Genomic DNA, 25328 nt, shown 5'->3' on the forward strand with positions numbered 1-25328 from the left:
CACAGAATCCCAGCAAATGAGCAGGAAAGACCAAACTTTAAGGCTTAAAGTCAGAAAGTTCCCATGTGACAGCCTGTGTCCATTACTCTCTGACTTTAAGCCTTAAAGTTTGGTCTTTCCTGCTCATTTGCTGGGATTCTGTGATGTTCCAAGTAGGAAAGGCTACTCGATGAACTCCAGAAAGGCATGATGTTACTATGTTAATAAACCTTCCTTGGCCCCCTCAGTGCATCCTCCCAGAGAGTTCTGCCCACACGGTTCTGAACTGTGTGAGGCTGTGATTAAAGCCACGGATGGCGGGGCTTAGGACTGCCCCACCCCGACACAGTGATGGTGGCGGGAAGGTGACCTGACAACCAGACCGCAGGCCGGCAGGAGGGAGGAGGAGTTGTGTACAGACCAGACAGGCACTCAGACCCCACCGCAGTCTGAGGAGAGTTAGTGCGGGGCACACCGCCCTTTGTTCCTTGGTAGGCCTTGGGAACATCATTCCGTGGTAGCTTTTTTTAAAGAACATAGTATTAAAAGACAGCGATTCAGACTTGACTTCCTGGCTGTTTCACACCAGAGCAGTGGGGGTGGTGGTGCTGATGGTGTCGTGGTGCCAATGCCCTAGTACCTCCCAGACCAGGCATCCGGGCCAGGGTGTGGCTTAAATGGAGCCCCAGGTAGCCGCTGGCTGAGATGGCCCCGACTGGCGCTCGTGGTCACATTTGTATTCCCCTGACATGTGTCGCCACGTCTATTAGGAGAACTTAGGGAAAGGTCTGGCCAGTATCAGTGATTTCCAGTTGGAAGTGTCACCGTGACAACTCCGGAGGTGCTGGAAGCAGGCACTTGGTTAATTCTGTGTCTTGACCCTTCCCAGGCAACTCCACAATCTTTCCTCTGGAGAGAAATAGGCTCATTTGGGAAATGTCTCTCATTGTTCCTAAGCTACGTCCACTCAAGTGAATAATTTACTTTTTTCTATAGGTTTGGAAGAAGAGGTGCACCCAACCTGTCTAATACTGTCTCTTTGCACGTTGTAATGTTAGCTTCTTTAAGCTGCTCTTTCATAGCCGGTTTCTCAGGGGAGAGGCAGGACCCTATAAATGGTGCTGCCTCAGTTCTGTTGTCCTCTTGGTCCCGTAAATCTCAGAAACCCCATGCCACCTGGGCAGCTGTCCCACTACCTTCCTGCCTAATCACCTTCACTGGCACCTCTCTTGCCCGTCAGATAAAGCCCAGAAGCCTCAGGCTGGCTGTTAGGGATCTTTACCATGCAGCCCCATCCTACACTCCCGGTCCCGTTCATCAAGACTCTGGGGAACATCTCCTCCAGGTTAGGCCTGGGCCAGCCGGGGGTAGCGGGAAAGCACAGACGCGAGTGAGACGCAGCCCTTGCCACCGTAGCGCTCACCGCCTGCTGGAGAAATTAGACTGAAGAGAGGGGGACAGTGAAGAGCCCAGGTGCAAAGCCAGGAGCTCCGGGGGGGCTCCGATCCCTATATCACTTCTTGGGTGGGTCCGAGGCAGCCCTACAGCACGCTGAGCTTTACATATGGCGCATCACACGATCCTCAGGTCACCCAGAAACGCTGACAGACTCTCCAAAGCAGACTTGTAAGTGCATGCAAGCTTGCAGGAAAGCAGGGTCATCCCAGAGGCCCAAGTGAAAATAGATGGGAGGGGGAGGGGTTTTTTGCCAGTCTTTAGGCCTGGGTTTGAACAAACACTTGGAACAAGAGGTCGACCGTGTGCCCCTCACAGGTAGGGAATGCAGAGCTAAGGCACTTAGGTAACGCCATACTGAAAGGCTATACTCTTGGGCAAAGGATGAACTAGAAGGAAAAAAATCCATTTGCCAGCCTGGGAGACAACTGGGTGTACCTCTGTCTCAGCCTGGGCTGTCAGGTGGGGGTGAGGGAAGGGATGTTCCTCCCTGTTAACTTTTTACTCAGGGCCACGTTTAGCATTTGAATTGACAAGAACTGAGCAATTAGCATAGAAAGATATTAAAGGCTATTAATATCAGTGGAGCGCCTCACATAATTATACCTGGAGACTTTAATTCTTCTGTCTCAGTGATTGATAAAATAGGCCAAAAATCAGTAAAGATAAAGGAGATACAGAAATATCATCAAGCAACTTGCTTGAGCTCATTAATAATCCAACAACTAGGGATATCCAGCCACATTCTTTTCAAGTACACAGTGACCAATAACCACAATAGTTTATTTCCTGGGCCATAAAACAACTCTGAAAATGTAAAAGGATTGAAATTATACAGGGGATGTTATCCAACTGTAATAGGATTAAGTTAGAAATCAATAAGAATGATGTCTACAATTCTCCAAATTTTTGAGAATTAGGCAGCACACCACTAAAAAAAACCCTTGAGTCAAAGAAATCAGAGGGAAATCAGATAATATTTTAAACTGAATGAATAATAAAAATGTAACATTTGAATTTGTAGTATGCAGCTAAAGCAGTGCTTGGAGAGCTAACATATTCCTATAAATGCATACATCAGAAAAGAAGAAAGATTTAAAATCAGTAATTTTAGTTTCCACCTTCAGAAGATAGAAAAGGAAGAGGAAATTAATTCCCAAGGAAGCAGAAGGAAGGAAATAACAATGAAAAGGGCAAAAATCAATAAAATAGAAAATGGGCAAGCAGTAGAGGGAATCAACAAAATCAAAAGTTAGTTTAATAAAAAGTTTAGTAACACTGAAAGATCTCCAGCTAGGCTAATCAAGACCAAAAAAAAAAGAAAGAAAACAGAGAGAGGAAAAAAAAAAAAGGACCAGTATCATGAATAAAGAGGGGCCATCACTACAGATCCTACAGATATTTAAAACTTAGCAAGGGAATATTATTCACAACTTGTAACAGTCAGTCAAGTTAACAACATAGAGGAAAAGGACAGATTCCTAAAGGATACAAATGATCAAACTTTGCACATGAAGAAATAAGAAGTCTGAAAAGCCCCGTATTCATTTAAGAAATGCCTTTCATAATTAAGAACCTTTCTATAGTGACAACTGCAGGCACAAATGACTTCACTGGTGAACTTTCAAATACTTAAGGAAGAAATAATACCAATCTTACACAAATTCAGAGCATAGAGGAAGAGAGGACACTTCTCAGCTCTTTTTATTAGTCAGCCTAACTGAGATACCAAAATGAGACAAGGATGTTATAATAAAATAAAATTATAAACCAATACCTTAATTAACAAAGTTGCAGAAATCTTTGACAGAGCATTAGCAAATTGAATCAAGTAAATTATAAAAATAACAGTACATCACTATCAAGGGGATTTATCTCAGGCATGCAAGGTTGGTTTAACATTCAAAAATAAATCAATGTAATTGATCCCAGTAACAGAATAAGGGGGGAAACTGTAAGATCATGTCAAAAGATGCAGAAAAAGCATTTGATAATTCAACACCCACTCATGAAGAGAACTCTCAGTAAACTGGAAATAGAAGGAAGCTTCCTCGATGATAAAAGGCATCCAGAAACCCTACAGCTTACATCACATTTAATGGTAAAGTTATCAGATGCTTTCCCCCTAAGTTGAGAACAAGGCAGAGATATTTGCTCTCACCTCTTCTATTCAATATTATACTTGAAGGTCTAGCCAGGACAATCAGGAATGAAAATGAAATAAAAATTATAATATGATTAGAAAGTAAAAAGTTAAACTGTCCTTATTGATTACATACGTAGAAAATCCTAGAGTCTGACGAAAAAAAAAAAGAAGAACAACAAGAACTAATAAAGATGCTGGATACAGGTTAATATGCAAAAATCAATTGTATATCTATATATTAGCAATGAAAAATTAGAAGATGAAATTCAGAGACCAGTATCATTTATACTAACATGAAATTCATAAAAATACTTACATACAATTTTAACTAAAGATACTTAAGATTTTTACACTAAAAATTGCAAAGCATTGCTCAGAGAAGTTGAAATACTTGGTGAGATATATACCATGTTTATAAGTTGAAAGACTTAATATTAAGATATTAATTCTCCACAAATTGATCTGTAGAGTCAATGCACTCCAAATCATATTCTACCAAGCTTTTTTGTAGAAACTAACAAGTTTATTCTAAAATGTATATGGAAATACAAAGGACCTAAGATTGCAAAACTTACATTTTGTTAAAGAAGAACCAAGATGGAGGGCTTAAAGTCTTGATTTCAAGATGTACCATAAAGTGGCAGTAATCAAGACAGTGTGATGTTGACATAAGACTAAATAGTAGAATAATGGAACCAGGTGAAGTCCAGAATAGTTAAGAGGCACACAGGGAGGAAGTATTTATCATACACATATTTTACAAAGGACTCCTATCCAGGGTATATAAAAATTCCTGTAGCTCAATATTACAAAGACAAATAGCTCAATTAAAAAATGGACAGATGACTCAGACATTTCACAAAAATAGATGAATAGCCAATAAACACTTGAAAAAGTACTCAACATCATGAGTCATCAGAGAAATGCAAAGTAGACCACAGTGAGAGACCACTAGGCACTCACCAGGATGGCTAAAATTAAAAGAATTGAGAGTGCTAAACATTGGCAAGTATGTGAAATCTTATATATGGCTGGTGGAATGTCAAATGGTAATGCCCCTCGGGAAAACTGGCAATCTCTTATAAAACTAAGCATACATCTGCCCTCTGATCCAAGAGCTCCATTCCCAGGTCTCTACACAAGAGAAATGAACATTTATGTTTACACATACACACACACACACACACACACACACACACACACACACACACTCACACACACACACACACACACACACACCCCTTGTAGGAGAGTGATCAGAGCAGCTTTATTCATATTAGCCCAAACTGGAAACAGCTCAAACACCTATCAGCAGGGGATGGGTAAACAAATTCATACAGTGTGATGCTTTTCAGCGACAGTGGAATGAATCTCAAAGACACTGTGTTTGCCCGCGAAAGCCAAACAAACACCAGAGTGCGTACTGTGTGAGTTCATTTATATGAGGTTTTGGAACTGGCGAAATGGATCAGCAGTGAGAGGGCTCCCAGCCGTGGGTTTCCTGTGCCTCCCCTGCAGGATACCTGGGAAGGGTGCGTTCTGTATTCATAGGGATGTTGTTGATTCCGCTGGCGCATTTACTTGTCGAAACTCATCGGGCAGTATTCTTAGGTTTCTGTATTTCTCCTTATGTAAATTCTACATCAGAAAAAGCTAATAAAAATTTTAAAATACTGGCTAGACATACTCAATTAAAAAAAAACTGTCCCCCAAACCATAAAACAAAACAAAAACGGAGTCAAAACATGAACCCAGAGTAAGTGGAACACCGAAGTCATATTTTTTAAGTCTTTTGAGCTTGAGCTTCAATTTTGAGGCCTTACCGAGTGCTTGGGACAGAAGGAAACGTTCACCACAAGCAGTGAGGCGAAGGGGAGAGCCCTCTGAACAAATCAGTCACCTCCAAAGGGCTCTGTCCTCAGGGTCAGGCTGCTTAGCCATAGCTCCCGCCCTGCCCCAGGACCCTCGTGCCAAGCTCTGTGTGAGTGTGAGTGTGTGTGTGTGTGTGTGCGTGCGTGCGTGCACGCCTGTTACCAGGGAGGGTTTAAGGACCCTCTGCGTAAGTGTGAAAGACAAAATATCACACTTTAGGGAGGACTGGGGACGTAGAGCAGTAAGAACCATCATACACACTGGAGAGGGCGGGCGGGGGGGGAGTGTAAACTAGTAAAAAACACTTCAAAAAATCATTTGGCTTTTCCTAGGAAAGTTGAGGAGATGCATTCTTCTCCACCCAGGTATTCCACTCCCGGGTTATACGTACTCAGAGAGCTGTGCTGTCACTAGCCACGTGTGGCCGTTTAGATGAATATTAGTTAGAATTTAAAGAACTGAAAAATTTAGTTCCCCAGTCCTATAGGCCAGCTTTCAAGTACTCAGGACCCTGCTGTGGCTGGCGGCTGCTGACTGGACAGCGCAGATGTAAGACGTTCCCATCGTTGCAGAATTCCGCACGCACGGTGGTTCTCAAAGTGTGGTCCTTGGGCCAGCATCAGCGACAGCACTGGGGAGCTCGTCAGACATGCAGGTTGTCGGGCCCCGTCCCAAAGGTCCCCTGGATCAGATATGCTCGGGAGGTGGGGCTCCGTGTGATTCCGGAGCCCACAGCGGTTTGAGAACCAGTCATCTAGAGAGACTCTTACAAATGTGCACGAGGATTCCAGCAGTACTGATTTGTAATAGCCAGAAGTGGAGACGAGCCTAAAGACCCATCGGCAGTAGTGTGGATGAAGAAATTGTGGAGTGTCAGCGAGGCACGGAAAGTAATGATGGTCTGCAGCTGCATGAAGCGACAGGCATGTATTTCAGGGACATAGTGTTGAATGAAATAAAAGTCCTCGAGCCATACATACCTTGTGCTACATTTATCTAAAATTCAGATCTAGAAGGAAACAACTGTGGTGCAAAGATAAAGGAAGTCAAGGAAATGATAAACACACAGTTTGGGATACTGTTTACCTTCGAAGGGTTGGAATCTCAAGGAAAGGGCTGGGCTGGCTTTGGAGAAAGTTACCTAGTTAGAGGTTAGTTTTCTTCTTAAACAATGGACAGTAAACCAAAGAATTCTTGTTCTGTTGGTATGCTTTTATTCCCATATATGTAAAAAATATTTGGTATTAACTCAATATTTAGTTAAACAATTTAAAAATAGTAAAATATCAAAGTATTTGGCTGGTCATGAATTGAGTTTTTCCAAAAAGTAAAACTGAGCACCAAAAATATCATTTTAAATACCCACAGATTCAATGAATATTTCATTCATGTAATCTTAAAGATTTTGTTTGAATTTTCCTTCTTAACATTTATTCCTCCTTTGGGGACATAAAAGGATTAGAAATAAAATGCTGGGCAAAGCTCTCCCGATCAAACTCAAGCAGAAGCAAAATAGGAATGATAATATTAAGATTAAAAAGACTAAAGGAAATTGTATTGAGTTAATTAAAGACAGCCGTTTTATTATAGCAAAACAATATTAAATATATATGTCCTAAGTCATGGAGATAAGAAAACATAAACCCAGAATCTGATAGAAAGATTACAGTTGTATTGGAGAACTTTAGTTCTTTCTTATCAGTGTATGAATTATCAAACAGAAAAAAAAAATGGCCAAGGATCTGAACAGTATAATTTTCTTGGTCAAATTAATATTTATTCACCAGGAACCCAGAGATGGGAGAATAGCTGGACTCTGTTTAGAAAAGGTCACACCAACACCTGCGTCCATGCACCTGGATACACGTGCATCCTGCATCCACATACATGTGTGCTGGTGAATGTGCAAAGCAAAGGAATCTTCATTTAAACAGTGAAGTTAAAATCGTATTCCAGGTTAAACATTTTCAGCCCACCAGTGCCCACTACACGCCGTGACTCAGTAGCCCGTGTGCAATATCTGATGACCGTGACGTGTCCATTGAGCCCGTGCCCTCCTGTCAGCCGTGTGAGCAGCGCGGGGCCCAGGCCAGGGGGTTGATCAGTGTTCCTTTTCCTGCAAATTAGAAGGGTAGCCCCTAACTGTGTGGAGGGGACATGGGATCTCTTTGTATTATCTCTTGCAACTGAATGTGGATCTACAGTTATCTCGGCAAAAGGTTCAATGAGGAAACAACAATGTAGGCCCTTATCCCTCTGTACCGCTAGTATATATGCAGTGATATTTGTACGAGGGGTAATGTTATCTAGTGCCCACCGAAGGTGAGCCGTCAGCCGGTAGTGACTGACCCGTGAGCTGGTAAGAAAGGCGGGCAGCCAGCAGGGAGGTGAGGACGGGGCTGCAGCAGGTCGAAAGCAGGGCCCAGGAAGGATGCATACAGGGGCTGTTTGTTGTTCTCTTGCCAACAACACAGGTTCTTCCCTGCTGGCCCAGGAACCATCCGAAAGTTAAGCTGGAGAAAATAGAAAATGCTGTATCCACAGGGCTTATCCGTTGTAGCACTGTTTGTAATGGTGAAAGGCCCGAAGCCCCACAGATGTCCGTCAGCACAGGGCTGGTTGACACTCCCAGGGGTTGGTGCACCCCACAGGGGTGAGGAGGGATGAGGGGGCTTTCTGCGCGTGGCTGGGGGGGTCTTGGCTGTACTGTTTACTGGGAGGGGCAAGGCACAGACAGCCTGCGTGGGTGCCCTCACTTGTTGGTTGGTTGGTTGGTTGGTTGGGAGCATATGAGCAGACACACAGACACACACGGATGGACAGACAGACACACACCTTTTCCTGAGTGCACACGTGTTTACTTACATTACAAACAAAAGTCAGTGAAAGGGTAAACCAGAACCTAGTGGAAAAGGTGTGGTCTTCGTGGGGAGGATGGGTGGTGTGGAGAAACAGGGATGCAGCCCGACTTCTCCAAATGCACCTGGTTTGAGGTTCTTACTGTGGAATCATGTGTTGCTTTTCATAAGTGTAAAACCAAACTAAACCTAAACAAGTGGGCCTTAAAAAGCAAGGACAAAATTAAAAGGTAAAAAATGAACTTAACTCTATATTGTGTTGGTGGCCTAATCACACAGAGCAAAATTACTTTGAATAGACTTCTGAGCAATTTGCACGTACAGTCCTAGTAGCATATATTTCAAGCACAAAAAGAATAGCAAAAAATTTTAAAAACTCTACCCAGTAATCATATTGTTAGTAATAACATGAGTGCTATCTTGAAACTATTGTTTATATACACACATTACACATAAATACATACATTAGGGTAAAGCAAATAAGTAATTATGATAATGTTATAGGAACTAAGATTTTTAACCTAAAAGAGAATCAAGCATAAAATCACAGAAGGAAAAACGCTATAATCTTAAATATGATTTAAGACTCAGTATGAACCTGTGATGTATTCTTCTCTTTAAAAGGAATAAAATCACATCTTCTAGCTTCCTCCCCTGAAAATTATTGGGTCCAGTGATCAACCCAGTGTAAATAAGCACCCTGTGGAGTTTCCATACCATTTCCCCTGAAAAGGAACCAGGGCTCCTTAGGAAAAGGCGCGGTCCCAGGCCTAGGGCAGGAAACGTTCAAGATGATTCTGGAGCATCATCATCATAAAGAAGGCAAGTGGCCTCTCAGAGACTTCTGGGGTCACGTCAGAAGCCCAATTTAAAGGGGTCAGAAATGGGAAAATTGAACATCAGGAAGAATTATGAAGGCAGTGGATTAAAATAAACCAAATATGTTAAAGTCTATGAATTCATCATGATTTCTAAATTAAACCCTCACCAGCTCGCCTTTGAAGGTTGCTAGGGCATCACCTGATAAACAAAAGGAACGATTCAAGCAAGTATTGTGCTTTTCTGGTAATCAAATAGTTTTTGAGGAGAAGTTATTCCTTACAGAAAAAAAGCGGATATAAATGCAGAGGGAAGGAAAGAATCACATTGTCACTCTAATGATATAACAGCTTAAGGACGCTCACCAATGGCTTTGAAAATCTTCAGAGGTGGCTGGCAGGGAACTTTCTAACGCATGGGTCCGTCTGGCAAAACCTGGACCCGCTAATCAATCATAGTGTCGTGAAGGAGAGACGCAGAAGCCACGAGCCTCCTGATGGGAAGCATGAAGGGTGCGCTGCTACATCAACTCCTGCAAAACAGAATTGCATCCGACTCCGCCCCAGCTTCAGGGTCTAAGTCCAAGCTCACAGGACATCCTGGGGAAGGGGACACGGGCGCCACTCGCCAGCCAGAGCCCAAGTGGGAAACACCCACAGAACAGGTGACCTGCTTTTCATGGATGACTTGTGATGACGGGGATTCCCTTAGAATATTCCCACAGCATGTGGGCGGCGTGGGGATCGGGTAAGAGATGAAACAGGTTTGGCCACATGTGACCGTTGTGGACCCTGAAGAATGGGTACATGGGCTCCTTTATTCTGTGCTTTCTAGTTTGGGGAGTTTTTGAAAAGTCTTATTATAAAATGTTTTTAGAAAGCACACCCCATACACACACCCTCTCACTCTGAAGGCCTGGCCTTGGGGAGGGAGTTTGGAAGGAGCAAGGCCTGAAAGGATGTAGAGTAGTCCTGTAGTCGTGGCGGCAGGACCATTGGACACGACAAGGGGACAGTCGCATCGTATCAGACTCTTATTTCTTAGTTTGCCGCAGTGTCTGTGTAATTTTCCTTGTTTTAGCTTACAGGAAATTCTTTTCTCTGTTGTCAATGTTTTCTGCTACATCTGGGCATTCCCTAGAGAACGGCTATTAGGTGAATGTGGATTCTTTTTGTTCAAATTAGTTTCAAAGCAATAACAGTCCTAGTCACAGCCTTATTTACAAAGGGGCTGATTTAAGTCTTGACTCAAGGTTGGTGGTCTGAGGACGTTCAGTCATTGGGAAGCAACAAGCTTAGTCCGTAACTTGGGACTTGATCGTGGCCTTCATTCATTCACTCGGTATTTTGATCATTTTCCAAATACCTGCTGTGTGTGGAAACACTGCTCTAGCTGCTGGGGGAGACCCAGGCAAAGGGAAGGCAGGTCCTCGTCCCCAGAAGCTCCCAACCCAAGTGGTTCTCAGACTTCACTTTGTGTGACAGCCTCTTGGGAGCTGGTTAAGAATGAAGGGTCCAGGCTTGTGACCGGGAGATTGAGATTCTGCTTCTGCTTCGCGCTGAGAGCGGACGTCTGTTGGTCCATCCCAGCCTCATCCACCCGCCGGGCCCCAAGGCTCATCTGATGCCAAGCACTGAGCTGGCATGAAGGGCACGGGTGACGTGAGGCCCAGCCCCTGCCTGCAGGGAGCTCCACGTCAGCTGGGGGTGTCTGGCGACCAGCCAAGCTCGCGCCCTCTCGTTTCAGACAGTGTCATCCGGTGGAGGGTGTGCGTGGCGCCCGTGGACCTCCACCACCTCCGTCTGCTCCCGCGTACTGCCCTGGCTGAGTAACTTTGGGGAATGCCAGTCAAGGAGATGGAAAAGCTAACACTTGGGCTCAAGTCAATGTCCTTTGTTGCTTTGTTGTAGCGAATGAGCGCTCTTTCCCCTGTCCAGGCAGACACGGGGCCTGCAGAGGCCTACAGGCCACGCGTTCCTCTGCTCTCAGAATCCTCCTCATTCGTTTACTACCAGAATGAGACTTTACAGAGAACTGCTCGTGAGGCCGATGGCCGTGTGGGGGAGTGGACAGAGGCAGGCATCCAGAAACGACCCTTCCGGGAGTGGACTCGTGGCCCTTGGCCCCTCGGGGTCCTGCCCTCGCAGTGCAAACCCTGGAACCTGTCCCGACGTCTGAGGCCTGAGAAGGTGTCTGGCTCAGCCCTCCCTTTCCATCGAGGTGCCTGAGGTTCGTGTGGAGCTAAGCTGTGTGTCCGTCTTTAACAAGTTTCACACTCGTGCTCACCGTGAGATGCGCATCGGGGTGTCGGCCTCATTCTCTGACCCCGTCCGGGCGCAGGGCTTCGTGCTGTGCAGCTAGACACGTCACCCTGGCCCTCCCGGAGCTCGCCCCGAGAGTAGACACGCGCTCTGCGCTCCTGGACGAGCACTTGGCAGCCGAGGCAGCGCGGGAGCTGGGACCAGGTCAGCTGCCCTCTCCAGGAGGGCACAGGGGTCCCCGTGGGCTGGTGTCTGCGCAGAGGGGAGGGGTACAGGAGCGGGCTGCACACGCGTGTCCTGGTGTATTGTGGGGACATGGCACTGAGCACGGGAGGGACCCTCGGAGTCAGCCAAGAGAGGCCGCAGGGGAGGCGGCCGGGGAGGTGCGGGCAGAGGCAGGGGCCCTCAAGGCCTTGGGAGCTGGGAGGAGCGTCAGGAGAGAGTCGGGGAGGAGGCCAGGGCTGGAGCTGCGGCGGAGATGGGGGCGGTGGGGGGGCGGAAACCAGCTCCCGAGCACACGCTCACCCCACAGGCAGGGTGTGCCACCTGAGCTCTCCCGGTGCCAGCCTGTGGACGGGCACGTGTGCAGGCCTGCCTGTCCAGCGAAGGGAAGTGCCGCCCCGTCCTCGCAGGGCTGTGGACGAACAATTGGCTTGTTCACCGAGAGCTGCAGCTCACTCACTCACTCTGACCTTTCTGCTCTCTTGGCTCAGTCTGGTCTACAGAGAGAATTGAAGCTTTGAGTTATTAACTGGTGTGATGTCATTTCTTACTTCAAAGAAAAAATAATCAGGACCCACAGCAGGATCTTCTTCCTTTTAATTTGCCAGGATCATCCTTGACAAACTGTAAACAACAGTAGAGATTATCAGGTTGGACAGGGTAGCAAAAACGCCTGTAAGGTGGTGCCCATAGTCCAGACCGTGATTCATGGTCTCACAAAGATGCCAGGCCATCAGGGATGCAATGTTTAAATCTGGGAAATGGGAGGGGCCGTAAGAAGGACAGCTGAGGTTAGTGACGATGCGATGCTGGCTCTGGCCCCTGCAGTTCTCCAGAACTTGTATAATTCATGAAGTTTTGACAGAGCAGTATTCAAAGGATGCCTTTGATTTCATCCATAAAGGAGCCAGGCATGTGCAAGCAGTGCAACACTTGTGATGTGAACTTGTGGTGCGAGCCCCCACTCGCCTGATGTCTCTTGGAGGTGACGAGTGGCCCATGCTGCAGGGGGACCGAGTGGCACACAGTCTGCTCCGAGCGCACGTGCTGGGGGAATGTGTGTCTGTCCTGAGGCCCGTGCCAACATATTTAAATCAAAGCCATTGTTTGTTTGGCTCTTAACTGGTTTTCGCTGGTGTGCCTTGTCTGCATTTAAGGATCAACTTCTCCCTTATGGCTCTGTGAGCCATAGGAGCTTGTTGTTTCTGTTGTTGATTAATTGAATACCTAAACCAATCGTTCGTCATTTAAAAGGACCTAGGAACACAGCACTGGAGAATTACCTTTCAAAATTGAAGATGGATCATGATCTGGGTGATGGTTAATTTTGTGTGTCAACCAGGCTGGGCCACGATACCCAGCTATTTGGTCAAATATTATTCTGGATGTTTCTGTGAAGGTGTTCCTGGATGAGATTAACATTTAAATCAGTGGACTCTGAATAAAGCAGATTGCCCTCCATCACATGGGTGGGCCTCGTCTAATCAGCTGAAGGCCCGAATGAAACAGAGGCCAACCTCCCCTGAGCAGGAAGCAATTCTGCCTCCAGAAGGCCTTTGCAGTTCAACTGCAGCATCAGCTCTTCCCTGGGTCTGCAGCTTGCTGGGCTTCCCCAGCAGATTTTGGACTCTCCAAGCTTCTATATTCAGTCTCTTTATACATATGTATGTGTGTGTGTGTGTGTATACACATATATATGTATATATATAGATACATCATCAACAAAGGAATAAACATTTCTTAGGAATGTAAACAAATATTTCAGTATTCTTTGTTATCTTATGCTTTTTCCAGCTTTAAAATGTTCATTTCAGTTGGGAATTGCTGACACATCAGAGCGACAGCAGGTGGGTCACCTCCCTTTCCCAGACCAGCCCTCCCTGTTGGATGAGCATGCAACCAGTGACTCCCGGAATGAATTGGACTGGCCGTGACCTTTGTCATTTAGCCATTTGGAGTGTTCTCAGACGTGGACAGACACATGCCTGAATTATCTGGCAAGAGATAATAGATCAGTCACTCTGAGGCCGGCTGGATGAGCACCAGCTCATTTATGCCTCAGGATTTGGCTGCATAATGAAATGTGATTTACAGTTCCATTACCAGCCCAGGCCCCAAACATGAGGGCGTTGGTGTGAATTTTAAGATGGCCGTGCTCTGCCATCTTAGGTAGGTAATTGTGTCATGCACTGGCCTGGTGATGAATATTTAAAAGGAAATCATAGCAAAGATTTTGCTTGCACAGCTGAAGTTGGTGCACTCGGATCCGCACAAAGAATGGGAAACAATTCCTGTCGTTTGAATGGCCTCAGAAATCCATTTACATAAATACATGTACGTAGGAAAATCTCCTGTGCCAGAAGGCCATTCGGTTTTATTTCAGTGCCAAAAATTATAAGCAAAGTTTAATGATGCGATTAAAGGTGAAAAATTTTTCCTTTTATCACAATTTCTCTATTATAAAAAATAGAAGGAGAGCTGTTTCTTTGCCTGATTGCCTACTTTTTGAAAAGTGTACGCCGTATGTAAGTCATTTGCATTTAGTTAATCGTGTAGTCATTTCAGACTTTCATTTTGTCATTTTATAAGCAAAACTAGACCCACTGTGGAACCTGACATGCAGTTTGAAGAAAACTCATGTTAGGAGCGCCCGGGTTTATCTTCTGCCTCTGGCCAGCAGCTGGAGGAGAGGGGAGAGGCCGGGTTGCCCCGGGGACAGCTTTTCTGCATTAAGTTCTCATCCTCTGAGCTTCTCTCAAAAATCAAGCCTTCCCTGTAAGAGTGTAAACATGCCAACAGCCCCGCTGGTTTAAGGGCAGAGGAAAGAATCTCAGAAGAAGGTCAAAGGGAAGACGGAGGGCAGTTAGGGGCTGCCCCCCGCCCCCTGTGCCTGTGGCCCTGGGAGGAGACATGAGCAGGGGTTGCCCAAGGTTGTGGAGGTCAGAATCCACCTGAGGCCACAGTCTGAGTGACAGCGAGGTGGCTGGGGCCAAACAGATGCCCCAGGCTGGGCTGGAGCCACAGGAATTAGTGGTCCCTCACCCAGTGACCCCAGAAAAGACCATTGCAATTTAGTCCCCAGTCTGTTTCTTTTATTTTAATTATAAAAAGCCTTTTTTAAAAAAAAAAAAAACTTTATTGGAGTATAGTTGATTTAAAATGTTGTTAGTTTCTGCTGTACAGCAAAGTGAATCAGTTACACATATACATATATCCACTCTTTTTTAGATTCTTTTCCCATATAGGTCGTTTCAGAGTACTGAGTAGAGTTCCCTGTGCTGTACAGTAGGTTCTTATTAGTTACTTAAATTTTAAAAAGTCTTAAGTATACAGAAAGTGTAGCTAATAATCCAGTGAATGCCTGTGTACTAACTACACAGTTCTGTCAAATCTGACAGTTCGTTTTTCATTTTTGTTTCAGATCATTTATTCCTGATTTAAAAATTAAATTTCACATTTGTCATTGAAGCTTCCTTCCTTATTCTCCAGAGGTGACCACTACGTTGAAATTGGTTTTTGTAATTTCTAAACATGCTTTTTTTCATTTTCACCACATACATATATATCTATAAACAATATTTATGATCTTGATGATATTCTGAAACTTTCTATAAACGGCATCACACTTAAATATTCTTTTGTGACCTGCTTCTTGTGTTCAACTTTATATTTTAATGCTTATTCATGTTGATGGATGTAGCTGTATTTCATTTATTTTCACTCTTTATAGCTTCACACTGTATGAATATGTTATAATTTATCCAATCTCCTGTTGAAAGACATGTGAGTTGTTTCTAAGTTTTTTGCAGTTACAAACAGCGCTCAATCCTAACGTTCTTGTACGTGTCTCCTTATACCCTGGTGTAGGAGATGCTCTGTTTAGGACAGGACTTTTCTGGGTTACAGCATGCAAACATCTCGATATTACCAGGCTCTTCACAGCAGTTGCATCCCCCCACCCCTCCGCCCAGCATGTGCAGAATTCCTTTCCGCCCACATCCTCTCCTATACTCTGCAGTCCTCACAATTTCTAGGCTTTGCCCATTTGAAAAACAAGAACTGACATCTTTCTTTTACCTGTCTTGCTCTGCACCTCCCTGGTTACCAGTGAGTATGGGCAGCTTTTCCTATTTTTACTGACCACTCGAGGTCTGTTCACATCCTTGGCCCATTTTTTTAATTAGGTAGTTTGTCTTTTTCTTATTGATTCTTAGGAGGATTAAAAAATATGTGTGTGTGTGTGTGTGTGTGTGTGTGTGTGTGTGTGTGTATGTATATATATACACACATACGCATGTATATATACTGGATACTGGATACAGTCCTTTGTCAGTCATATATGCACTGCAGATATCCTTTGCTAGTCTGTGCCTTATACATTTACCTTAATTATAGTGCCTTTGTCAAACATAAGTTTAAAATTTTTGTGTTGTCAAATTTACTGATTTTTTAAAAAATTGATGCCTATGCTCTTGAGGTTTTGCCTTTGCAGGTTGCTTTGTAATCCACGAATTGGGGCTTACGTATGGCATGAGGTAGGGACCTAATTTTACTTTCTCCATATGGATAGCCAGTTATTTCAGTATCATTTATCAAATAATCCATCCTTCCCCAGCTGGTCTGCCTACCCTATCTGCCAAAGACAAATACCCACATTACCACGGGCCTGTGCCTGGGGTCTCTGCTCCACTGGCCCACCTGTCCTAGGCCCAGATCACATGGTCTTCATCAGTCTCACAAAATGTCTTGAGAGTGGATGTAAATCTTCCCCTTATCTGTCCATCTGTGGGCTTGTCTTGCTATTCTTGGCCCTTTGCTCTTCAACATCAACCTTAGAATATGCTTCATGTTCCACAAAAAAACATGGTTGGAATTTTTATTAGAAATACCTTGATGTATAAATTATAATGGAAGGCAATTGACATCTTTCCAGGTTTGAAATTTTTGTCCATTAACCTGGTGTATCTTCCTGTTTATTAGGTTTTCTTTGATGTCTTTCAGAGAACTTGAGCATCTCTCCCACAGCTTATTGCGCTTATTTGGTGTGATGCATTCTTGGGTGCTTCCACCTCTCCCCCAGGGGAAATCCTACAGGGATGGGCCCCACCCACCCAAAGGCTGCCCACCTGCCTGCAGTCCTGGCCTGTCAGGGTGTCCTTTCCTCTCCTCTGTCTGCCCTGGGAGGGGCTCTGAGTGCCGGGGGTCCCCTGCGGTAACGTGGGCATCCATCATCCTGCTGCCTTCTTTTTGGAGCGGGGTTTGGGTTTGCTAGACACAGTTGACTGCAGGTAATAAAAGTCTTAAGACCTGAGATTTCAGATGTCTGATCCGACTGGAATGGGACTGGGGCGTTTAAATGGTCATTTTCAAGTGCATCTGGGGTCTTATGTGAATTGTCTTTTCCTCAGCTGGAGAGATGATTTTGTGATTTTTAAAAATGGCGTTCGTTATAGGACCAGTGTTCCTCCTTGACCCCCAGAATCCCCAGCCTCAGAATCCCGAGGGTGAGCATTTTAGGAGGAGACTCTGCTAACAGGCTTGCTCTTCAGAGGTGATGGGCCGCCACAAAGGCAGAAGGGCTGCTTGTCGTCCTGGTGTACCGCTGAGTGGCCTTTCCAGCTCTCTGGCCTCCTTTCCCTCCCAAGTCGTCTGGAGCCTGGGGAGGTGGGAGATAAGGATTTGCAGCCTGGGCCCTGTGCGGTGGCGGCCGGAAGGCCTCGACTGGAGGGTCAGGCACGTCCCTAGAGCCTGCTCTGAAATGGCCGCAGCACTGTGCTTCCAGGGGGTCGGCGCCGCGGTCAGCCAGCACTGGCCCCTGCCCAGGGGGCTTCCCGAAGGCTCCTCCTCTTCCCTTGGAGAGCTCTCTGTGTGCTCACCGTCTCCCCCCTGGGCTTGTTTGGAAACGACCGGTCCCCGTGGCTGATTTTGCACCAGTCGGGAAGGTCCCGATTGCATGTGCCAGATCCCAAAGACGACGGAGACCCCCGTCCTGAGTGGGCACGGGTGGTGGGCCCTGCGACGTGTGGGCGTCCGCTGCGGAGAGCCTGCCTCCTAGGCTCGTCCCACCCGGGCAGCCGACGGTGGTGTTTATTGTCAAGGTTAAGCTTCATTAGAGCAGAAGCCCAGTTTCCATTAGGATATGAAATTTTTATTTATTAAATTGCTATTTTAATATAATTTACCAAGTCATCGAAGACAAATAATCCACTTAAGCGAAGCTGTAAAACTCCATTTTCCCCGAACTCTGTGTTCCCGTGAACGCGTGGCTTATACCGAACTCCGCTCGCCAGCCGGGGGTACCTTATGGGGACGCAGGATTCACAGCCCAACCTCCTGAATTCCGAGTGAGGATGGGTCTCAGGGCTGGCCTGAGGCTGACCTCTGCACTCCCCGGTTAAATAAAGGTTGTTAAGCAAATTAAGAGGCCCCTCCATCACAGGATACAGCGAAGGCTGCTGGTGTATTTTTCAAAAACGTAACTGCAAAGGAAGAGAGACTCTCGTATAGCAGAAATCTCGAGAAAATGTAAATCGAGAGAGAGAAGGGAGCAGCATCCAAGCAGGCCTTCACCCAGGGGCACCTGCCAATTAATTTCCAGGGCCTTCTGCCTGGTTGTAATGAGCCTCAGGCAGGAGACAAACCTGGAGCCTGTCCAGGGACTGAACAGGTGCTGCTGGTCGCCTTTCTTGGCCTTGGCCGTGGAAGTTAAGGAAAAAGGAAGGAAAACACCTCCCTTCGGAGTATCTAACCGCAGTCCTGAATTCACGTGAGTTTGGAGTCCCAATTCGTATTACTTGTCTTAGAAAATTTCAAGCTGAAAATTTAGTTGAAAGTAGTCTTGGGATAATAGTGCCTTTAGGCTCTGGCAGAAGCAAGCACAAAGTTTTTTTTCCCCAAAGAAAACCATTTTTGATACCCGCTTCAAAGAATTCCAACAGATAAAAGTTCCAAGGAACATGTCGACGAAAAATTAATAGTCAATCTAAGAAGGAAATGGAGAATTTTATTCGAGCCAACCTGAGGATAATAACCTGGGAGACAGTCTTTCAGAAAGCTCTGAGGACTATTCCTCCCGTTAGAAGTTAAAGCACAGTTACATACATTTTCGAGAGAAGGAGTAATACTCCATCAAATGATGTATTGACAGTTTACATAGTCCAGATCTGCACGTACAAGGCGAGTAGGAGGTCATCCTGACCCCTTACAGGATTAAGAAATGTTATCTCCTAAGGAGTTACCTTGCTGGCGCCAGGAGAAAGTTGCTCTCTGTGATGGAGCAGGCATGCCCGTGTCCTTTGGGAGGTCTGGTTCATGTGTAGCGTAGGTGCACAGTGCATGCTAAAGAGGGGTAGTGGCCCAGACTGGCAGAGAGGATTTTATGTTAAAACATTTTTTGTCCTGCCTTAAAAATAATTTTATTTCATCAAACATAAGCTCCAAGAGGGGGAAATCACTAAAGTACAAGGAAGCAGGCCACTAAGAGCAAGACTCAGCAGAGAAAACAAGCTACAAGAAAGAGACCTACAAAGACTACAGACTTTAAAGTTATCTGAGAAGTGCTAGAAAATAAGTTTAACATGTTTAAAGTGATAAACATAGTGACATAGTGAATGAAAAAGAAGGAGGAAAGGGAAACTCATAATCTACAAAGCAGGTCTGAGAAAAGAAGCAAGTTTCAAATTTAATAGGTGAGTTAAACAGGAATTGTGATACAGTTGAAGAGATGACTAGTAAATTGGAGGAAAGATTTGAAGAAAGTAATTCTCCCAGACAGACAAAGAGATGGAACATATAAAAAGAGAGGTTAAGTGAAATGGAGAGCAGAATGAAAAGACCTGACACCTGCCTAACCTGGGTTCTGAGAAAATGCAGAGAATGGCAGGGGGCAGATGGATGTTTGATAGGAGATAATGGATGAGAGTTTTCCAAAACTGATGAAAGCAACCCATTCTCAGGATATCTCTAGCAGAATAAATATTATAAGGAAAATGCAAAACATCCAAGACAAAGAGGGTATCTCAAAAGCAGCCAGAAAGAAGAGTTTGATTTCCTGCAAGGGAATGACAAATAGATTGATAGCATTAAACAGTGGAGGCTAAAAGATGTCATTTTTAACATCTTTAAAAGTAATAACCAACAGTTCTATCTCTCAAGAATGAGAATGAAGTAAAGACATTTTTAGACGACAGCTGAAAGGGTTTACTGCCAAAAGACCTCTCATTAGAGGATCTTCTAAAGGTTGCATTTCAAGAAGGATAATGATTTTAGAAGAAATGTCTAGATGCTGCAAATTCAGCAGAGGTTCAAAGAAAAATAGAATATTATGAGCAACCTTGAAAACTTAGGTGGCAAATTCCTACAAAAAGAAAAGTTTTCAAAAATTTTAAAAAGTCTGAAGTGTTTTATAATCATATGGAAATTGAATCAGGAATACAGACCTTTCCACAAAGAAGACATCATGCCCAGCCCATTTCTAGCCAACTTTCGAAGGACAGATATCCCAGTCTCGTACAGACTCTGAGAAGAGAAGAGGAGGAGGAAAGAGACAAACACAACCTTCGTGATTAAAGTAGACAAGGATGGTTCTAGAAGGGAACATGAGAGGCCAGTTTTCTGTACGTGTGAGAGCAGCAATCCTAAATGAAAGATCAGCAAACAGGGCCCAGCTGTGATTAAAAACTATAACGTACTGTGACCAAATTGAGCTTACCGGGAATGCAAGGTTGGTTAAACATTAAAGAAACTCTGATACTAATGTAATTCACCACATTCACAGATTAAAGGAAAACAATCTCATTGTCTCAGTTGATTCAGGAAAAACATCTGATGAAATTCTGTAACCATCCATAAGAACTCTAGTAAATTAGGAATAGGAGGGCACTGTCCTAACCTGCTACGCGTTATCTACACAAAGTTCTAGTGCAAAACAGCTTGCTTCTCCGGCGCGAAATGTGCAAAGCAGCGGTCAGGAAGCAGAAGGCAAGGATGCCGCCATGCCGACGCCAGTTCAGCCAGCACAGGGCAGCGAGATGCAGAAGCGCACTCCCGTCTCTGGCTTTTCTCCTCGGCGCCCTCTAACACTCCAGGCAGTGTCACCTGCCAGTGACGTCCGTCAGTCACCTCCCCGGGCTCGTGTTACCTGACCCTCTGGCAGCACCTCACACTCTCCTGTGACTCCTCCCATCTCCCTGCTCATTCCCGCTAGGCCCTCAGTGTAAACTTGTGGCCTGGACCGTGGGGCCATCCTCTTGCACTTGTAACAGGGAAGAGCCAATTCTGATTACATGTTGCATCTGTTTCTTTTACTTTAACCTTTGCTTTCCGCTGCTTTTGTTCACTGAAAGGATACTGTCTCTACGTAATGGCCTGCCTCGGGGAACCCCGCCCCCTGAATGTTAAACCAAAGTGCCTTTGTTCAGGGAAACATCCGAACCCTGTTCTACCTGTGGATGGCTGGCTACAAGAAAGAAGAAATCAACACATCCCCTCCCTGAGGCTGGCCATTATTCCAGGTGGTATTTGCAAAACCTAGGGCCTCTTCACTTTACTTCTCATCTCCTCCCCCTCTCTGTGCTATAAAAGAAACTGGCATCCAAACCCCCGATAAGGTGGTTTTACAAAGACACTAGTCTGCCATCTCCTCGGTCTGTTGGCTTTCCAAAGAAAGTCATATTCCTCGTCTCCGATGTATTGGCCTGTCGTGCGGCGAGCAGAGCCAGCTTGGACTCGGTAACGCACCCTGGACGCATCTGTCCCACTGCCTGCCTGACGGCTCCACTCGGATGCCTGGCAGGTGTGTGTCCACAGGACAGACTCACAACCTTCCCGTCAACACACTTTCTCCTGCACCCTTTCCCGCAAACCTCTCCTCCTCTTAGGAAACGGCGGCTTCCTCTTGGCGCTTGTTCAGGCCAAGGATGTTGGTATTATCCTTGGTTCCTCTTTCTCTCCTGCCCCGTAGGTCCCACATTCGTCAGCCTATTTTGTTGGCTCAACCGTCAAACCATCTAGCATCTGACCTCTTTTCACAGCTGTGCTGAACCCCTTGTCCCGACTCACTAACAAGTTGGGATTTTATCATTTCCATGGTCTCCTATCCCATCTCCCTGGGTCTGCCTCTCCCCACCCTGCCCGCTGCCAGGTCTGTCCTGGCAGCGCGGGGAGCAGCGAGGAGGGGTGCAGGTGACCACTCGGGGGGCACGCAGCTGACCCCACGCTTCCGGTCAGCGTCGTTTCCGGGCAGTGCCGGGCCGGACGCCTGCTCTGCTCTTGCCTTTCGTTCGGGGCTGAGTGATCGGCCTCTGTGGGGAAAACGGGTCCCTTCTCACGGGGTGCGTAGAATGGGGGCCCCTCGGACTGGCCTTTTATCGTTGCTGCCCATCATCCGTGCAAGAAAGCAAGCGAGCACCCGGTCGCCGGGCACGTCCGCTGTGTCCCGCTGCCCGATGAGAGAGAAAATTGTCCTTATTTTAATGAGATGAGGATTACAAAGGAAGGCCTTGAGTAAAAAAGCGAGCAAGCCGGCCCGGCTCCGTGTCCCCGGCCGGCCTGTCTGGGCTGCAGGCTGACCTTCTCGGCTGTTCTCTCTTGCAGTCGGAACCCGAGGGCTTCGCGCATTTCCACTTGTACGTGTGTGCTGCTTTTCTCGTGAGATGGAGGAAAGAAATACTGGAAGAAAGAGATTTTCAAGTAAGTAAATGCCTTTTCAGAAGAACCCGAGTGTGATTTCCTGCTGGGAGGGAGGTGCATTAGATTTAGTTCACAGGGTTATTTGTGGAGGAGCTTGGAGACGGGCTGCCTGTGGTCACCGCTGACCTGCCGCCTGAGACTCCACGGCCGAGGGCACAGATCACATGGGGCCTGGGCTCTGCCGACACTGGCCTTATTAAACGTGCTGTCGTGGACTCCAGGAGATCCCCCCTGAGCCGGCCGGTGTGTGTCCTCAGCAGAATGGCCGGGGGGCTCCTGGGAGCCTCGTGACAGCTGTGGCGAGTGGGGCATTAGGGAAGGGGCTGGCCGCGTGATCAGATGGCCTAGCTGCCCGGCACTTGGTAGCTGTGTGACCCAGGGGTGGTTGCTTAGCCTCTCTGAGCCACGTTTCCGCAGCGGTTCAGTGGGAGAGCTACACCCGCCGCCATCCATCAGAGGCTCTGTGCTCGACCCAGGGGCCCCAGGTGGGCCGAGCCCCCGCCCCGTCCCCGCCCCCAGGTGTGCCTTGTGCGGTGGTACTGTGTGCGGTGTTGACCCCTGGGAGGGCGGGCCGCCTGGGGTGCAGTGAGAAGACACCAGCGGAGGGGACCAGGGACCAGGCTCTGCCCCTCACTGGCTGGGGGTCACTCTCTGGCTGCTTCACCTCCTCGAGCCCCTCATCTTTCAGGTGAGGGGACAGGGAAGGAGGCCCTGTTGTCCCAGGCCACAGTGTGGTGACACTGGGCAGCTCGCTTGGCCCGCGGTCCCTCAGCTCCCGTGCTTGTCAGACGCTCTGAGGACCCTGCGCCACCCGCTGAGGGCCGTGGGGAGCTACCCAGCCCTGCCGCAGCGCCCGGGGGCTTTCCATCTCGGCCACCAGGAGACGGTGGACGGGGAGGGCCTCTGCCCGGGCCAGCAGAGCCCAGCGCCCAGCCTGCCCCGCCCCGAGGTGCTAGATGGGGAGACCTGGTCCCTTTTCTCATCCCGGCTCCTGCCCTTGCTGTCAGCACGCGCCTGGCCGTGCCCGCGGGTGCCGCGCTGCGGGGGCCGGGCTCCAGGGCGGCCTTCGCCCCCGCCCTGCCTCTTCCCACCTCCGGTCGCTGTCTGTGAACTGGGGAGAAGGCAGCCTCCTGCCCTGCCCCCTCGGGGTCATGGGAGGCCTGCGGCCCCCCAGGTCACTCTGCGTTGGGCACGTGGAGGTGCCGAGAGAGCCCGGCGCCGGCCTGCGTCGCTGAGTGAGGGGGGGTGACCGCGGGTGGCCGACGGGGGCCCCCGAGGGCCTGCTGTCCATGGAGGGGCGGGAGAGCCCGCAGGCTGGCCGGGCCGTTGGTTGGAAGGGAGAAGGGCCCCGCCTCCCTGGTGACCAGGGCCAGCGTCCACGCCTGTGCCCGGCCAGCTCTCACCTGGACGACAGGTGATGCAGGTGCCCGAGTCCCCCAGGCTGACGGTGGCTCAGGTGTTGCTGCCTCAGTTACGCTGGGGCTTCTCTGGTGGGGGAAGCGGTTCCGGGAGGCCCCAGCCGGACATCACTGCCCTCGCAGGGCCCGCACCTGGTGGGGGGCGGTGGTTCGGAAAGAGTGTAGGGGGTGCGCTGAGCCCAAGGCCCGTCATTGTCCCAGGAGCCGCTCGTGACCCCCACCGCTGGGCGGCCCCTGAGCCTCGCGTGCCCGAGAAATGGCCCTTGCCCGCCGGCGTGAGTCCCGGCTGGGGACAGGGACCTGAAGCTGGTAATGGCCTCGTGCAAAGGGTCTTGCCCTCCGTTTCTTCCTCCTGCTCTGCAAACAGGGACGGTGCTGCCAGGGTCCAGGGCCCCTAGGAGCAGCCCTGGACGCCAGGGTCCCTGAGCTGGGTGGGAGGAGGTGCCCGCGGGTGGGCGGTGCTGGGCCGGCTCTGGCCCTTCCTGGGCCGCCCCGCTTGGCCTTCCTGTCTTCCCGGCCCACGCACAGGAGCCCGTGGAGGGCTGCCCAGGGCTCTGCAGTGTGGCCGCCCCACCTGACGTGGCTGCGTCCCTGGTGGCCTTGGAAGACGAGCCCCTTGCCCCTCGCTCTCGTGTTGCTGTCTGGCCAGAGACGCTGCCCTGTTGTAACTGGAGAGTGCTACTGGGTGGCTGGTTAGAACGCTTTGCTGGCCTCCTCAGGGCCCTGCTCTCTTAACTCGAGGTTCACCGAGGCCGGGGGACAAGCACAGCGCAGCAGCCGGTGCGCCAGAACTCGGAGGAGCCATGATGTCGATTCTCCCCCAAACTCAGGATGGACTCAGGCCTGGGTGTCGTGGGGTTGGATACAGGGCGTGTTGTGAACACGCTGCGTTGTGGGGAATGGAGCTGAATGGGAAAGCAAACAAGAAGAGAAAACAAATTAAATAAAGCAGCTTTGGAGCCCTGGTGGGCACGGGGCAATTGCCTGTGCAATTGTGGCAGTTTAGGAGCATGATTCTGTGTGCACGGAAGACAGCTTGAGGGTCCAACAGTGGAACATCCATGGAAAAGGCTTTAAAGGCCCTCACTCTGCAGAATCGTGATTTGCCCCTGGGGAAATGGCACACCGCCGTGTCATCTCCGTGGGAGCAGTCATTTCCTGAGGGGCGTCTTCAGGAGAAAGACGGAGGCCTCCTAGTGTTCAGCACGCCCAGCGGTGTGGGTGCTTTTGGCGGGAGGGCATGGGCTTGGCTCCCTGCGTCCAGTTCCCAAGAGCCTGGTGAAGTCGGGGTCCTGCCTCTTCTCGTGTGCTTCGGCTTCTGAGACCTGCCCAGGCCAGGGGTCTGGCTGCGTCCCGTTCTGTGGGCCTCCGGGAGGGTCGCTGGGTCGTCTGGTTGGAGGGGGGCACCTCCCGGGGTGGACGGTCACTCCTGCCCTGAGGTCTGGTGCCCCAGGGACCTTGTACTTTCCCCCGAGGATTCGCTGTCCCCCGGGCAGACCTTGTGCCATCCGTCCTGCAGGTGACGGGTCCCCAGCTCTGCCCGAATGCAGCCCGCAGGCGCCACACCCTGGGTGTCCGGAGCCGGCCTCTCCCCCCAGCCCCCCGTCCC

At 48.2% G+C, this 25328-nt stretch overlaps 1 protein-coding gene across 3 annotated transcripts in view; it reads left to right on the plus strand.

Annotated features, from left to right (window-relative positions):
* Window positions 1-25328, plus strand: part of TBC1D22A (TBC1 domain family member 22A) — a 318315-nt gene that overhangs the window by 265569 nt on the left and 27418 nt on the right. For all 3 annotated transcript variants that reach the window (XM_059937195.1, XM_059937194.1, XM_059937196.1), the window contains one exon: window positions 22206-22301. In XM_059937195.1, coding sequence (XP_059793178.1) covers window positions 22206-22301 — 96 coding nt within the window. The remainder of the gene's footprint in view (window positions 1-22205; window positions 22302-25328) is intronic.

This window comes from Balaenoptera ricei, chromosome 10, assembly GCF_028023285.1.
Source record: "Balaenoptera ricei isolate mBalRic1 chromosome 10, mBalRic1.hap2, whole genome shotgun sequence".
Lineage (NCBI taxonomy): Eukaryota > Metazoa > Chordata > Mammalia > Artiodactyla > Balaenopteridae > Balaenoptera > Balaenoptera ricei.